Here is a 16,640-nt window from a genome sequence, read left to right as displayed (position 1 = left end):
CCATGGAATTGTTTTTGGTAGTGTGTGGCTGAATCTACCGGCGAGACGAATTTAATTAAGTTTTTTTTTTTAAAAATAATGGGGAAAACAAGGTGGAGGGAAAGAGAAAGAGAGAGAGAGAGAGAGAGAGAAACCCCGCTCCCTGCTCCTCCTCGCCCCCTCCCCTGCTCCTTCCCATCTCGTGCGTGTGCGCGCGGGCTTTTGGTTGGCTTGTTGGTTTCTTTTCTCTTTTTCCTTCTTCTTCCCCCCCCCCTTTTTTTTAAAAAAAAAACCTTAATTATATTCCTAATCCTGGATGAAGTTGCTGGATCCTGCAGCACAAGTCTTCATGAACAAGCAGCATCGCTCAGAGATTTCACGGCATTCAAAGGTCACAGAGCTGCCACTATGGTTAAATGTCTTGTTTAATGGTTGAGGTACGTACTGCCACTGCAGGGGGCATTCTTGATGCGTGTTTGTTTGTTTTTGAAAGAGTCACAGAAGTGGGGCTGGAAGGGGAGTGTGTGTATGTATGTGTGTGTGTGTGTGTGGAGCGGAGGGGGGGGGGCATTCTTATTTTAAGTGGTTACACACACATACAGACACACACATACACACACTTTCTGCCTGTGATTGTTACTACAGCAACAAGCTTTTGAATTTCCTTCTTTTTCCCCCCCAATGCAACTGACTGGAACATTTTCACTTGTCCCTGAATTAACCCATTCAGGGCGATTCTTGGCCCAGTGAAAGAGGGGGTCAAGGGAGAAGCTAGCAGAAGCCCTAGGCACCCGCTCAGAGGAAAACGGGTGATTTCCCTGCTGGAAGGTCCTCCTGCCACCATCAGTTCTCTCTTTCAAAGGCAACAACAGAAACCCTAGAGTTGAGTTGTTTGCTTTGCTGGGGGGGAAGGAGGGAGGGAGGAGAAGTGGAGGAAAGGGTTGGGGGAGATGTTCGCAACTGGAGGAAATAGGGGGAAAAGGTGCCCCCCATTGATTAAGGGTTTTCATTGCAGCTATAAGCCTAAAGTAAATTTGAATGGAAAGAAGAGGACGGGGGCTCTAAGAGGGAGAACAAACCAACCTTCAAAAAGTGTGTCAGAATAATTAACCTTATGTCAGATTTCACTTCATCACCTTGTTGCATTTTCAATGTGTTTTGAAGGGAGAAGTCAAAAGGCAAGGTCCAACCTTTTTCATACATGACAAATGGCTAATTTATTAATAATTTAAAAAATAAATAGAAAAAGCAGCTTCCTTTCTCATACCACAAATTTGCAAATAGTCTTTTCCTACAATAGTTGGAGACAGAGTAGGAAATTGAATTAGGGGCTGAAATGATTGAGCCGGATGGCTTTTTAATGACATATAGATCCAATCCATCATGTGGTCTGGCCTGAATGACTTGCAGTGTTACAGTAAACATCTCTGTATAGGACAGAGAGTGCATACATACAAGTATAATAGACACAGAAAGTACTGCAGGAATCTAGGGTGATTGTTAGCTGAGGACTAAAATCATTGGTTTCAGTGGCACAGTATTAATATGTGTTGAGGGAGACACTGTTGCTAGGGACTTTGCTTTAAAAAAAATCTATCCTAATATTAAATCCTTCTAGTGAAATTCAAGTAATGCATGATAAATATACATCAGCTAAGTGATGGTAATCTTTAGGGAGTGGTCTTACCCCCATCACCCGGTTATGCAATAATAAATAGGACAAAACTATTTAAATATGTTAGTGTGCTTGCAAAATAGCACTTGTTTTATTTATTTATTTCTTTGGTTTCCATTCTGAACTTCATAGACCAGAAGCCTTTAAAATCAGGTCATATAAGTAGCAATACCAGGCAGGGTAAAGCTCAGTCAGTGAATTGCAAAGGGTTAAAAAAAAATTAAGTGCACTAGACTCTAATGTACTAAGTTAAGGACTGCAAAAATATTAGCTCTGAAATGCAGAGGATGTGCTGTGAATGGACAATTGCTATTCTGCAGTGCCTAGTGGGAAAACAAGGACTTTGTGTATTGCAAATGCATAACTACAGCTCCTCCATTTCCTCTGCTCTATCTTTCACTCCTGTCTAGTGAAACAAAGAAGCCTGTCAGTAATAAGTCTTCACTGGCATCTTCCCTGATAAATCACAGCATCTTTTTGGGTCAAGTGGTAACCCAGAGTTAGGTCTTATTAGCTAGCTGCTGCTTCCTAACCTTTCAGCTCCTTTATAAGGGTTTTTCTTTTACTTTTGGGAAGCTGGGAACTGTCTGATCTTAGAGTACACTCACTCAGATGAACCACAGGAGGCAAAAATCAGTGGTGGATTACTGAAGACACCTTAACCATGTCCACACACACAAATTTATGTTCCTGATGGTGAGGGAGTAAAAAAAATCCAAGCTGAGAAAGACATGGACATTAAACTTTGCCTGTGTGTGCTGGGGGGGGGGGGGGGGGGGGGAGAATGGGGGGTGTAATTATACAAAATAGATCTATTTGCTATCCCCACTGTCTCCAGTGCCCAACACAATGCTATAGGAGTGCTCAGTGAGTATTTGTTTAGTAAGTTCCATGCTATTGGCAATAATTTATGAACTGAAAATAGTGAAATATATTTGCTTCATCAGGCATTTTCATAGAGCTTGATTTATTTGTTTATTTTAGTGATAAGACTAGCTTGGAATCCCCTCTAGTGTTGCATACCTAAGTAACTTCCTATAAGACACTATATACAATGCATTACAAGGACCAAGTTCTATCATTTCATTTAGAAGCAAATCTGCCTTTGAAAATGGTGAAAGTAAACTGACCAAGTTTGCTTTCAGTGGGAACATTCCATTTAGCAAAGCCTCCCTGACTGCTAATTAATCTGCCAAAGTCTGAATTAGGTGTTAGCCAGGTTCAAGTCAAAGCAAAGACAACTTGTTATAGAATCATGGGACATAAGGTTGGTAGGAAACTAGCCAAGGAGGAAGTCCACTCATGACTTTACTTAAACTATAGTTAGATGAAAGAGATTAACAAAATTAAGTATTAGTGTGATATTCGGAATACTAAAAATGCAGCTGCTAATAGATAGGTTAGGTAATAAAGTCATGCCTCTGATCTCTGTGATATGTTTTAGAGAAAAGAAATCTGTATCTGAAGAGTCTTATCATTTTATTAATATCAACAACTCTTATATTTCAGCAAAATCTTTACTGGTATACATAGATATAATTATATTTTCTACCAAGTACACTGCATGGAGATATATAACTAAAGAAGAAAAAAAATGGTGGGGAATTTGTTAATCTCTCAATATTTCCCTTTTCTGTATCTTCCCATCTATTCCCCAAAATTGGATGTTACTCTAGCAATATTATAGGATGATATCGGATTTATCCTTTGTATCATTAGCCTTATCTTCCATTGCTGTTCTATCTGCTCTCTTTACCAAATTCATTTTATTGGTAGGAAGGGAAATCTATCAGAAGCAACCTGGAATTTTAAGGTTACATATGAAAATGCCTCAAAATTTGGGGTGAGAGGGGAGAGAGAAAAAGAGAGTCAAATTCCATTGTCTAATTGAGGTACTTAATATCCTTTCCATCTCAATTTAACCCTAATTCCTTTCCTTTACAACAAAGATTTAACTATTATTATTAATGTAATTTCTTTGTTAATCACCACTGCAGTATATATTAATAGCAAACTGATGTGTTCATTGTACAAAATGTAACAAATTAAAAGTGTCTGCATTTTAGTATTTCAGGCTGCTTGTCTAGATTTTTTTTTTTTCAAATTTGTCACATTTTAATTCATTGCAACCACACAATTATGATAGAAAATAGGAGGCCCGTTTAGCTAATTAATTTAATTTTCACATTAATAAGTCAAGGGGCTAATTCCATGCTTTGTAATTTTAAAAATTCCATCAATCAATCTATGAAGATGTTACTTAAATAGGAATGTGAAGGTAATAGCAAAACAACTTTGTCAGTCAGTTAATAAACATTTATTAAACCATCTACTATTCAGGCACTGTGCTGAGTGCTGGGAATTCAAAGAAATGCAAAAGAGATCCCTGATTTCAAGGAGCTCACAGTCCAGCTCTGAATTACAGAGAACAAATTATATATGTATGTATACATATATACACAGACATATCAATATGTTTATATATACATATATCTATACATATATCACATGTACACATGTAACTATAGTTATATAACTATCCATAGTTTTATATATATATATGTGTGTGTATGTATTAAATGACTATATGTGTATAATATATATATGTATAATTTTCCTACTTAGGAATAAATTCATTTTATGGCAATTATTAATTAAAGATTTTAATATCTTTTAAAGTAGTACAGTTTGAAAATTTTATATAGGAAAGCACTATTAAAGAGAGCTAAGGCTTTTATCTAGACGCTTTCAAATACAGTAGGTATTCAATGGTATATTGAACAATTAGTGGATTGCTATATTGCATTGCAATCATCTCAGCAGGTTTACAACTCTCTAAGAATTGTGTAAATCAGGAATCTAGGATTCAGAGAGAGTTGAAAAAAGCCCAATTCCCCAAAGTCGTTTGCATTCATGGTAGGATGACCCACAAAGCTTTTATTGACATAAATAATATGGCATCATGATTCAGTTAGAAGAACATTGGATCTAGCCTTTAATGGAATCACCTGGTCTCTGGTCCCAGTTCTCTGTCATTAACTGGCTGGGTCACCACAAACAAGTCACTTGATCTCTCTGGGGCTCAATTTTCTTATCTAAAATATGGGGATGTTAGAATAAATGGGGAAGGTATGCAAGTTCTAGAGTTAGAGATGACATGTTTCACATCTTGGCTTACTATCTTTGTAAACTTTGACAAATTATTTTTCTCTCTCTGGGTCTCAGTTTACTCATCTGTAAAACAGGTGCGTGTGTCTCTGAAATTCCCGAGCTGATGATGAAGGTATTCATAAAATTGCTTCCTAGGCCAAATTTCAATAACTGACTCTGAGAATGAGGACGATTTTGTTAACTCATTTATGTACATTTCTTTTCATTCTTCCATCCCTTCTAGCCCTTATTCCCATTACTTCCAAACCCAGTTATCACTATTTTTATATAGGACACACAAATTTTCATCATTTTACCACCAACTTAATGAAAACATGGCCCTGGAAAAGATTCTCAACCACATAAATGTCACTATGGAAAAATCTTTTGCCTTTGAATAAACCTACCTCCAACAAATAAGAGTAGAAATAAGACATAATGACATTCTGAACCTATTTCCATTGCTAGAGTGTTAATATTTATACTAACTACAAAGTCAGTTGTACAGAACATTGGGGTGTGCGGTGCTTAACTGCTGTGGCTAGAGTATTAAGAGACCAAGGGTTTTTTCCCCCCTAATTTATCACATGAATTTGAACAAGCCCTTTAAGGTTCCTTAACCTCTATTTGTACCAATTAATAGATACTGAAGGGAAATGATTTAAAATATTGCTCAATAATTTTTATATCCTTAGGTAAAAATTGTTATATAGATCTAATAAAGTCAACTATTGAGCCCTTGGATCAGTGGCAGAAAATGTAGCATAAATAATTTTAGCTAAAATCACAAGTGTTTTTCCAATAAAACCCTTTGAGATGTAGATCATGATAATAATTCATATTTATATAGCTCTTTAAGGTTTATGAAGCATTTCTTCATAGCCATTGTGTGTTATAAAGGGTGGTAACCCATTTCACAACTGAGTAAATTAATGATCACAGTGGTCAAGTATCATGTGCATGTTCACATAGCTTGCAAATGGAAGTTTCAGGACTTAAAGATAGGTCTTTTAGGGACCTAGGCTTATGTGTATTTCCTTATATCAGAATGTCCCTTCTAACTAAAAACTATATATACTTTCTTTACCCCTTTAGCTTAGGGTCATACATGAGGCCAAACAGTAGGATTTCTCAGTGTCTCTGACCAAGCCAAGCGGTATGACTGCTGGGTAACTTGAGAACCTTGCTCCTAGAAATCCCCACTTTGATGGATTTGCTTATGCCATCCATACATGTGTGAATAATTGGACATCAAGTTTGTTTGTTTTCAGTTTCCAATTAAATTTTTAAACAAAAATGCTCATCATTAGAAGTTATTATTTAAGAATTATAATAAAATTCTTCAAATATGTGAAAGTTTTCAGCAAGTGGACTATGGCTAATGCAATTATTTCAGGCTATATCTCAGTATGAAAATAATCACTTATTAATTAACAAGCAAAGGAAATTTTGCTGCTCCTTTAAAAATCTACTTTATGGATTTTTACTGGGAAGATAGGGAAAAGAAGATTGAGAATTGGTTTTATCTTTAGCATTTTGGTGGTTTCCAATCCAGGTACTATGATTTTTCCTGTTGATGTATTCTGTGGGTTACATTGTCATCAATAAAATTGATAAGTTATTTCTTAAATGATGAAATTCATAATTACTGAGCTTTCTTAAGGAGGAGCTTCATTTTGTGTAGGAAAAAAATTTTTTTTATTCCACAACCAAACCTAAACAAAGATTTCTCATTGACGATGTCATCAAATATTTGAAAAGTCCAACTATGCTGGACTCATAGGACTTGGTATTTTGAAGACAATGAGTATTGATCTTCAGGATTTCAAAGCATTTACTAGTCACTTTCTTTTTTTGAAAGTAGAGGTAAAGATAAAATGGGAGGAAGGAACTTGGTTGTAGAAAAATGAGCGAATAAACAGAACAACATTGAAAATATTTTGGGTTAGGTCAAAAGATGTGGTTTTAGCATTGGCCCTGCTACTGTTTGTTTCATATTTCCCATTTATCAAAGGCATGATAATGGATAATCTCTCAAGGCCTAATATCCTATAATTCTATAGTGGATTTTTACTGATATGCCTTACCCAGACCTATCTGAGTTCTTCCAAAGGCTGTGTCTTTACATGCTGTTGATTTGACCATTTTGACTAAATTGACTAACAATTGTCCAGTCAAACTAGTCAAATTGGTAGTATATGAAAAATAATTTTATTAAAGTACGGTTAAGAAATGTCCCAGACTCTAGGGCCTAGAGCATTCAGAGCCTTCCTTAGGCTATCCATGTGATGGTTAATTAGATTTTTTTTATATTTACCTTGATGTATCTATAATCTCATCAGTATACATATGACTCCAAAGGTACAGATCAAAACACAGGGAAGTGTGTATTTTGATTCAGAGTATGCTGTATTTGGACTGCTGACTCTATCATATAACCTTAATTAGTAAACCTCTTTGGATTCAGTTACTTCATCTCTAAAATGTGGGGAGTGGAGGGGTTGGGTAAATATTTCATCTAAATGAACTCTGAAGTCTCTTCCAGTTCTAAATCTGTATTCTATGTTCTATTTGTGCCTTCTTATCCTGTGTGTGAATCTTGTCCATGGAGTTTCATAAATTCTCCAAAAAGGACCATCCAACATGCAGTCATTATCTACACTTTTTTACATTTTATGATTTGTGGTGGAGCACGGAAGTCATTCATTGGTTATCCTTTCCTTTTGCTAGTCAAGTCTTACTACATACAACTATGGTCATGTAAATTTATCATGACATTTATTTTTTAAATTCCTTTTTTTATTGTGACCTCAATAATGATCAACAAACATAAATATTTCAATATACAAAGAAAAACACATTTACATAAGAAAATGAACATCCATTAGTTTCTTAAAATATAAACATACACATATAGGATGTATATGTTTTACATTTAATAAAGTAGTAACAGAATTTCTGTATCTTTTGAGATTCACTACTATGCACTGTTGCTTTCTTCTGTGATTTAAAAATAATGTCTTATTGATGTACATTTTTGGCATATTTATCACTGACCACTAAACTATCATCACCATCACCCATCTCCCCCATAGAAGCTTTCCCTTTTAACAGATATATAAATTACAGAAAAATAAATCAACCCATTGGTCCATTTCTGAGAACATATATCTCATTCTACATTTCTTTGTCCATTATTTTTACGCTACTCTTCCTGCACACTTCTTTATTAGAAATATATTGTAATTCCCCTCATATGCTTCCTCATAGCTTCCTGGGAAACCTGTAATTCTAATTCTTCAGAGACTGTAATACTTCATGAATTTCAGCATCAGTGGAAGTATACTAGTGTTAGATGAGTCTTTGTTTCAGGAAGAAATTTGGAGTTATTATAATAATAAGCTCTATAAAATTTCCCAAAGGTAATCCAACCTGCTATCCTCCTCTTAGTCAATTCTGGGTACATGCTGTGCATCCACAATGTGCATTTAATTGATGTATATATGCCAATAGTTAGAAAAACACATTAAGTACTAAAACTTTTTTATTTATTTATACATACTTCCAGACGTCAGTATGAGAACCTTTTTATGTGCAACACATTGGGCCCTGAGAAAAAAATTCAAAGACATATTAGGCATGGCCCTTATCCTCAAGGAACTTCCAATCTAATAGGGATAAGTCCACAGGGGTGGGGGAACCTGCAATCTCAAAGCTTCAGGTTTCCCACCCCCTGAGAGCTTGAGTTTAGTTTTAGAAGATCACTTAGTTACACATTTCCTCTTTAACTGTTTTGTCTTTGGGGAAATTATAGAATCAAGGAATTCAGATTTTCAAGAGCGCCTTGAAAAGTCTGAGCCATTTAGTACTCATTTCCCTTTTTCTGCTTTTACTATCATTCTTGAAAGAAATTAAAAGTTTCAATCACATTTTCCAATGAAAGAAAAAATTAAAATGAAAATTATATTATGATTAATGTATCATAGAATTTCTCAATGCTGTGAAATTAGGAGAAGGAAAGATTCCTCCTACCTGAAGGGAATCAGGGAAAGCTCTATGGGAGTGAATCTAGGCCATGAAGAATTGGTTGAATGTCAACATGTGAGGCAGAACTGGGGTGATAGGGAGAGGATATTCCAGAATTATGTGACCATGAAAGGGTAGAAGAAAAAGGTCAGGACATCCTGGGGAGCTAGCTGTGGCTTGGTGTAGAATATGTGGCTAAGGGATGAAACAGAGGAGGAGACTAAAATTAGGGTGGGAAAGTAGATTAAAGCCAGATTGCAGAAGGCCTTCACTATCCAGCTGGGGAGTTTGTATTTTATTTTATGGACAATGAGAAGCTATTAATTATTTTTTTAGTAAGTGAAGTGATGTGGTTTAACTTATGCATTATGAAGATTATTCTGACCTCAGTGCTAAGATTATAGTGGAAAAGGGAAAGACTAGAGATACTTGTATATCCCTTTACAATTAAAAAGCAAATTATTTGCATTTGCATAGTGCTCTTTAAGACACTGAAGTTCAAATCCCAGCTCTCCCATTTACTAGTTGAGTGATCTCAGGTAGATCACCTCACCAAATTGAAAGCATTGGACTGAATGATCTCCAAAGTGCCCTCCATATTGAAATGCTATGATTTTGTTTGATCCTCATAACAACCTGAAAGATAATCAAGAATTCATGACCTGTTTTCCAAGCTCAACAGGACAAGCATTATTATCCCCATTTTAGAGAGAAGAAAACGAAGCCATCTTCAAAGATGTGTGTGTGTGTGTATACTAATGCATTAAAATGATGCTCCTACAATACCAATGTGATTTGTACACTTTTGACCTCTGGGGAAAAATGCCTTCTGTTTCCTTTCCTGGTATTCCAAATCCCAGCTGTGTCCAGTGAGATGAAAGAACTCAGTCATTCAGAAAAGTGTTGAAAGCATCCCCATGAAGGAGATACCATAGCAATACAGAGCTCTAAAGTAAGTTTTGACTTTCATGGACAGTCAGGAAACATCCTTACAGGGAAAAAGCAACTTCATTTTCCCTGGCATGGAAGAAATTAGATTTTTGGCTTCTTTCTGAATTGTGGTTATCCTTATGTTAGTAATAAAAAGCTTAATTTTGTAAGATAGTCATCAGGGTAGTCATGATTTATATTTCTCAAAATGCCAAGCTTATACTTGATAAACATCCTTTATAAGATAAAAATTTAAGATTTTTTCCCCTTTTTCAAATTCCCATATCCACACAATAAAATGACAATTACTGAGTGTTGCTAGGGGGAGAAAATCTGTTTTTAAAAACAGGTGTTCTTGACATCTACATTTTTTAAAAAATACTTTACTTTTATGCTTCATTTATTTTGACAAGTTTTCAATAAATTATTTGGTTTTTTTCAATGTTACTTTTTATTTTCCTAGGCTCATTTTTTTGTTCCAAGTATAAGAAGCCTTTAAAACAAATCAAGACAAAATGATAAAATAGTTAGACTTATGCTTAGTATCATTTTATTTAATAGAGGTTTAACATTGATGAAATTTAATTTAAAATTTTACTGTCAATTGCTCAATATTTGGTGGACAGAGAAGTTTTGAGAGGTATCATTGTATAGTAGATAAGGTATTCACTAGACCTGGAGCCCAGGTTCCAATTCTTTTTCAGTTACTTAATAACTGTGTGGTTAAGCAATCTACTTTAACCACTTTGTTCCTCAGTTTCTTCATCCTTAAAATAAGGGAGTTGTTCTGGTAGGCATCTAAAGTCCCTTCCTGATCCTTGTGATAATTGAAAAAAAAGAATAAATTATTAAAAATTACATTAGGACCTTAAAGAAATTCCTGGGGGAAAATATCCCCTTTCATTATATATGTCTTGATATAAATTTTGGACAGGTTAATTTGAAAAACATATATGTACATATGTGTATATATACACATATAAACACACATGATGAGTTTGAAAACACCTTTCAGCTAAAACATCTTTACTTAGCTAACAGTGAGTTCAATAACAAAATAAAATATATTCATTTGAATCAAATGGTAAAAATGCTCATTGACTTTTTAAAAATTTACTGCTTGTGAACTAAATAAAAATCCTTAGATTATTTTTAAGTTTTGCATTTATGTTGATCATATCTGCCAAATAAACTGGCTTCTGCATGTGAACTTTAACACATGCTGAGAAACTAATTATAGCATCTCCATTACTATTTTGTGTTTCAAAAATATTGTGAATTTTGATTCATTATAAGTATGCACAGAGCCATAACTGTGAATTTTTTAATTAGAGCAAATTCAGCTGTGGTGATGATGATGCAGAAAAGAGGTGGAAAGCTCTTGTTTAAACTGTGCCTAGAGAGGGAGATCATTGACCCTTAAAAAAAATTGAGATCTCAGAGAATCTGACCTGAACACCCAAGGTATAGTCAAGTGTCCTTGACCACACTTCCAGCCAGCACAGTGCCAGTATTGGACTCAGAGAGAGATACGTTATTGTGATGGGGACCATAGGAAGTAGCAGGGAAGCAAACTATAAAATTCAGGGATGGCAAGCCAATGGAAATCTCCCAAAAGGATCTCCCTCCCTGCCTTGCCATGATTTCAGTGCTTTGGCACCACTTTCAATTGTCTCACTTTTGCTATAGCTCAGAGTGTGCAATGTGATGATTTAACAATGTGAAGGTTTATATAAAATGTGCATTATCATGAAATATATAAAGATATTTATAAGAATGAGTCTAGAGGAATGTATGGGATGGAATTTTTCAAAGGACTTTCAAGTCCAAATAATGGCAAAATTGTTTTATTTTATTTTTTAAAGCAATCGGGGTTAAGTAACTTGCTCAAGGTTACACGGCCAGTTATTTCTGGGTGTGGTGCTGAGTATCTGAGCCCGGATTTGATCCAGGTCATCAGCCGATGCTCTTACTCGCTGAGCCACCTGGCTGCCCCTAAGCAATTGGGGTTAAGTAACTTGCTCAAGGTTACACAGCCAGGTGTTTCTGGGTGGGTGCTAAGTGTCTGAGCCCGGGATTCTATCTCCAGGTCTTCTCAACACTGGAGCCGGTGCTCTTATTCGCTGTGCTACCTGGCCGCCCCTAAAATTGTTTTATTTTTAAAAGTAATTTCCATTTCATTTAATATATCGTATGACCTATAAAGTTTATCAGTCATGGAAATGTAAATTTTTTAATAACTTCACACTTTTCTTGCTATTCTTAAAGTGCTCTGGTACTTAACGAATAACTATTTACTGAGTAACTTTGATGTGTCCAGCACTATGTGATATCTTGCATATTGGTACCGTAGCCTTCTTAATTGGATATTCCTCAATTTACCCTTTGGTCTTTGAGAATCAGAGAATGGAGGGCAGAAGGGGAAGTATAAGTTCAGAGTCACAAAAATTACTTTAAAATACTCTGGAGTTTAGGGGAAGTGGACCACCAAATTTCTTTTGTTAGTTTTAGCTTTACTCTTGCCCTTGAAGTAAATGAAAAGTTTTGTTTGTCTGCTTTTGTTTGAATCTATGAATATAATAAATATAGGGAACTCAGGATAAAGGAACCTTTCATTCAGATCAATAGCTTCTGTTACTATTATGTTAGACAATTGTTCTTAGCTATAGTCCAGCTGAGTTCAGATCCAATCTCAGACACTTACTAGTTATGTAGACCCTGGATAAGTCATTTAACCTCTGTCTGCCTCAGTTTCCTCAATTATAAAATTAGGGAAGGCAATAGCACCTATATCACAGGCTTGTTGTGGGCATCAAATAAAATAATATGCACAATGTCTGGCATGCAGTAGACACTTAATAAATACATGCTTCCTTGCCTTTAAGGGGTTTGCCCATGGTCATGGTCACATAGTATGTATCAGTCAAGACTTGAACTCTAGTCTTCCTGATTCCAAATCTATCCTAACAGTTTGTGCCCTGCTGCTTCCCAAATGAAAATTTCCAGTTGTGGAATTTCAAATGCAACCAAATTTTATTTCAAATAAATAAAAATCAGTGTGTTCATCTTCCTTGTTCTACCCTCTACTGTGGTTGTCATGGTCATTTTGGAAGTTACAGGTCATCCACTTGGAAGAGTTTGTGTTTCTCACAATCTGGAAACGATGTGAAATTAATATTCTTTCCAGTGGATAATACTTTTGTTTTCAAATTGCCATTTGTTGAAGTTTTGTAACAAGTACTACTCTTATCCTTCAGATTGGTGGGTACCTTCACAACTGTTTGAAATGCAGAACTCCTAGAGAGATATTTTGCCATAAACATCTGAAATTCCCCCTTTACTTATGTAAAAACATATCTTCTTGCAACTCAATTTCTAGATCTAGGGCATGGAAATTAATGTGTTCTCTCATAGTAGCAGGCAAAAATTAGCCACAATGTGATGTTAACAACTTTCTTCATTATCCAAATTATTTTACACTTTTATTAGTTTCAACACAAACAGATTTAATGCCTTAGAATAAAAACAAAGGCATGATATGTGTTATAAACATTTATTTTCATAAAACTTGGCATGCATTATAGAATTCAACAGACTAAGTAAATATTAAGTGTCTTCTCTGTGCAAGCCATTATTTTTGGCCACCAAGATGAAATGACACAGTATAGGCTTTCAAGGAGGCTAATCTACTAGGAGAATGAAGCTTGAAAACAGATAACTATAATACAAATAAGAAAATGTTGCATAGAAGACAAAGAATAAAGTGGCATGAGAAATTAAAGGAGAGATGATTCACCTATATCTGGAAGGATGAGGGAAGCATTGTGAAGGAGCTGACACCTAAGCTGGGTCCTGAAAAAGAAGGATTTCAAGAGGCAGAGTTGTGAATTGGGTGAGGTGAACAGGGAATGGGAAGATATTCCAGATATACAAGAAGGAAAATGAAATCAGCTCCAGGAAAGACCAAGATGAGATTGGGAAGTAATGAGTGATCTACTTGATCTGGTTAGGATCTAATTTATGAAGAAGGACAGTCATGATAGAAAACTAGACATGTAGATTGGAGCCAGAATATTGGCTTTGAATGCCAGACTAAAGAATTAGTGTTTTATTTACTTAGCAGTAGAGGATTGTCTTCCATATTTTATCTTCCCTTGTACCTTCAGTAATGGTTTTTCCTATCTTAAACTATATATACATAGCATTTTATGTTTGAGGAGGAGAGTGTTGGGGTCACACCTATAAATTAGGAAAATTACTCTGCCAGAAGTGTAAATGAGGATTTAATTAGAGAAATTAAATTTTTTATTGGAGATAATAAAAAGTTATCTCCCTTTTGATTTTGGGGTTCCTATTTCCTCCTTTTATTTTAACTTTATTTGATTTTGGAATGAAATCATTCATTCTGTTGTTGTGTTCTGAAGTTCCCCCATTTCTGTAGCATGGGTAGTCTTCCTTCTTGCTCAGACTAATCTTCTACTTGATTCCTTCTCCTCCCTTCCTCTCTAGGACTTTGCTCCCCCCATCTTTGGTAATGGAGATTATTCCCTCTTCTATTTCTTTTGTCTTCTTCCTTCCTTCTTTATACCTGTATACTCTTATCTCCCCTATCTCAAAACAAAATTCTTCCCTTGCCCCTGCTACCCCTAGAATTATTATTCTCTTTATTTTCCTTTTTGCTGCCACACATAAAAAAGAATAAACTAATTTTCCTACTTATACTTCCTCACCACTCACTCATTCCTCAGACACTTACCCTTTCAAACTATTGGGCATACTCTACTTGGTTCTCTTCACTTTAACTTGAAATGTACATGACCAAACATTATATTCTATAACCATACAGTAGTATGGTAGGGAAAAAGATGCTGGCTGTGGAAGTCAGATGATCCAAGTTCGAAGTTTGACTGATAATTAATATTGTATTGGGCATATCACTTAATTTCTCCATTTCTCTCAGTTTCCTCATTTATAAAATGAAGGGGTCATTCTATGTGATCTATGTGATCATTTCTAATTCTAATTCTATGTTCTCTCCTTGAGACTTCTCTTTTTCATTTAAAAGAGCCTCTGTGTTCCCATTCATCAAAGCTGGTGAACTTGGAATCAGTTGTGCATAGTAGGTATTTTAATAACTTTTTGTTTTATTGTTAAATGATAAGAAGAGTTTTCTATATGTAAAAGGAGCTATCATGAGCATCAATTGACTGCTATATTCCTTATTTATGATCTACCCTTTTATTTACTTTTCTACCTCATCCGTTGTAGTCACCCGTATTTTCTCCTTCAATTTCTACTCTTGTATTTGGTGTGTATTAGAGACATCTTTTGAACACTTATAAATTCTAGGACTTCTTCTTTTATATATTACTACTTCCAGAAGAAAGGGGATAGAGATTTTAAAGTGAGAAAAATGAAAAGGATATATCTAGTTATCTCTAGATGTACACTTGGATTAAAAGGTTTATAAGTCTTTTCATGTTACACAATCCAATCTTTTTTTTTACATTTGCACACTTAAATTTCTCCTTTCATCCCCTAGCCTTATTCAAATACACTGTAGAGTTTAAATAACTTGAAAGTTCTAAATGACAATCAAGTGCTTATGTCCCAAAAGTGGGAAAGGGCCCAGAAAACCATTATGTCTAAGGGTCAATGAGGGAATAAAGTTAGATAAAATCAGGCCTGTTTTTTAAGGGAAGGGAAGGCAAGCAAAGGGAAGGAAAAAGAAAGGAGAGGACAAGACCGGACAGGAGAGGGGAAGAAATCAAGAAGAAAATGAAGGTGAGGAGATAGGAAGGGGGATAGGAGAAGGGAAGAGAAGGGAGAGGAATAAGTGGTATAATTTTTTCACAACTGGGGTGCAAAAGAGTAGATTATATAAATACAAAGTAAGGATGGAGTAAGGACTTATGAACCTGATTCTAATATGGACCAAACATGTGAAGATTTAGTGAGTGAAGAGAAAGATAGTTATGTATAAATACAATGAATTAAATAGAGAAGTAGTATGGGACAAATAGAAGGAGGAGTTGAGTTTAAGAGAGATGTAGAATTGGGGAGAAACTAGTCACAAGCAAAACAAACTTCAAATATGAAAAGCTTATTACAAAAGGAGAAAGTGAAAGAGGAGGAGAAAGAGAAAGAAACAGAGAGAGCAAAGACAGAGAAAGAAAGAGAAAAAGACAAGGAGACAGAGAGATACAGAGACAGAGAAACAGAGAAACAGATAAGGCTAAGGCCCAGGGAAGAGAAGAGAGGATTAGGATTAGACTTTTTGAAGTAAGGATAACTAGGATTGATTTTATTCCCTCCACCCAGTTTTATTTTCTATTTTTAAAGAGGGGAGTAGAAACAAAGAGGGTAGGAACAAACAAAGTACTGTAATTGTATATTATGGACAGGGAAAAACTAACACTTATAACCATGGGTGATAGAATGGACCAGAAATCAAAATGCAACAATTTATGTTTATAAGAAATAAACTTGGACATAGAAATTCATACAGTTAAAGTATTGGTTGGTGCAGAATGTATTATGTTGGTAAAATAAAGGTTGGTACAGAATGCATTATGTTTCAGATCGGTAAATAGATAGACAGACAGATAGATAGAAATAGATATAGATAGATGATGAATAGATGACAGATTAATAAATAAATAGATGAACAAATAAATGAATGGATGAATAAATTAATAAATAGATGATAACATGATAGATGAACAAATAAATTAATTGAAAGATAGATGGATAAATAAAATGAATAGATACATGAACAAATAAATGTATAGGTAGGTAGATAGATAGATGTAGATAGATAGATAGATAGATAGATAGATAGATAGATAGATAGATAGATAGATAGATAGATAGATAGATA

The 16,640-nt window shown here is 35.0% G+C and overlaps 1 protein-coding gene across 1 annotated transcript in view; it reads left to right on the top strand.

Annotated features, from left to right (window-relative positions):
- The first annotated feature begins 101 nt into the window (after positions 1-101).
- Positions 102-16,640, top strand: part of PDE7B (phosphodiesterase 7B) — a 475,247-nt gene continuing 458,708 nt past the window's right edge. Inside the window, exon 1 of the mRNA XM_069077306.1 lies at positions 102-416. Coding sequence (XP_068933407.1) covers positions 396-416 — 21 coding nt within the window. The 5' untranslated portion in view covers positions 102-395. The remainder of the gene's footprint in view (positions 417-16,640) is intronic.

This window comes from Petaurus breviceps, unplaced genomic scaffold (assembly GCF_028583685.1).
Source record: "Petaurus breviceps papuanus isolate PSGF00001 unplaced genomic scaffold, PetGlider_PUasm1.0 90977, whole genome shotgun sequence".
Classification (NCBI taxonomy): Eukaryota; Metazoa; Chordata; class Mammalia; order Diprotodontia; family Petauridae; genus Petaurus; species Petaurus breviceps.
This window is presented reverse-complemented; position numbering and strand designations above follow the sequence as displayed.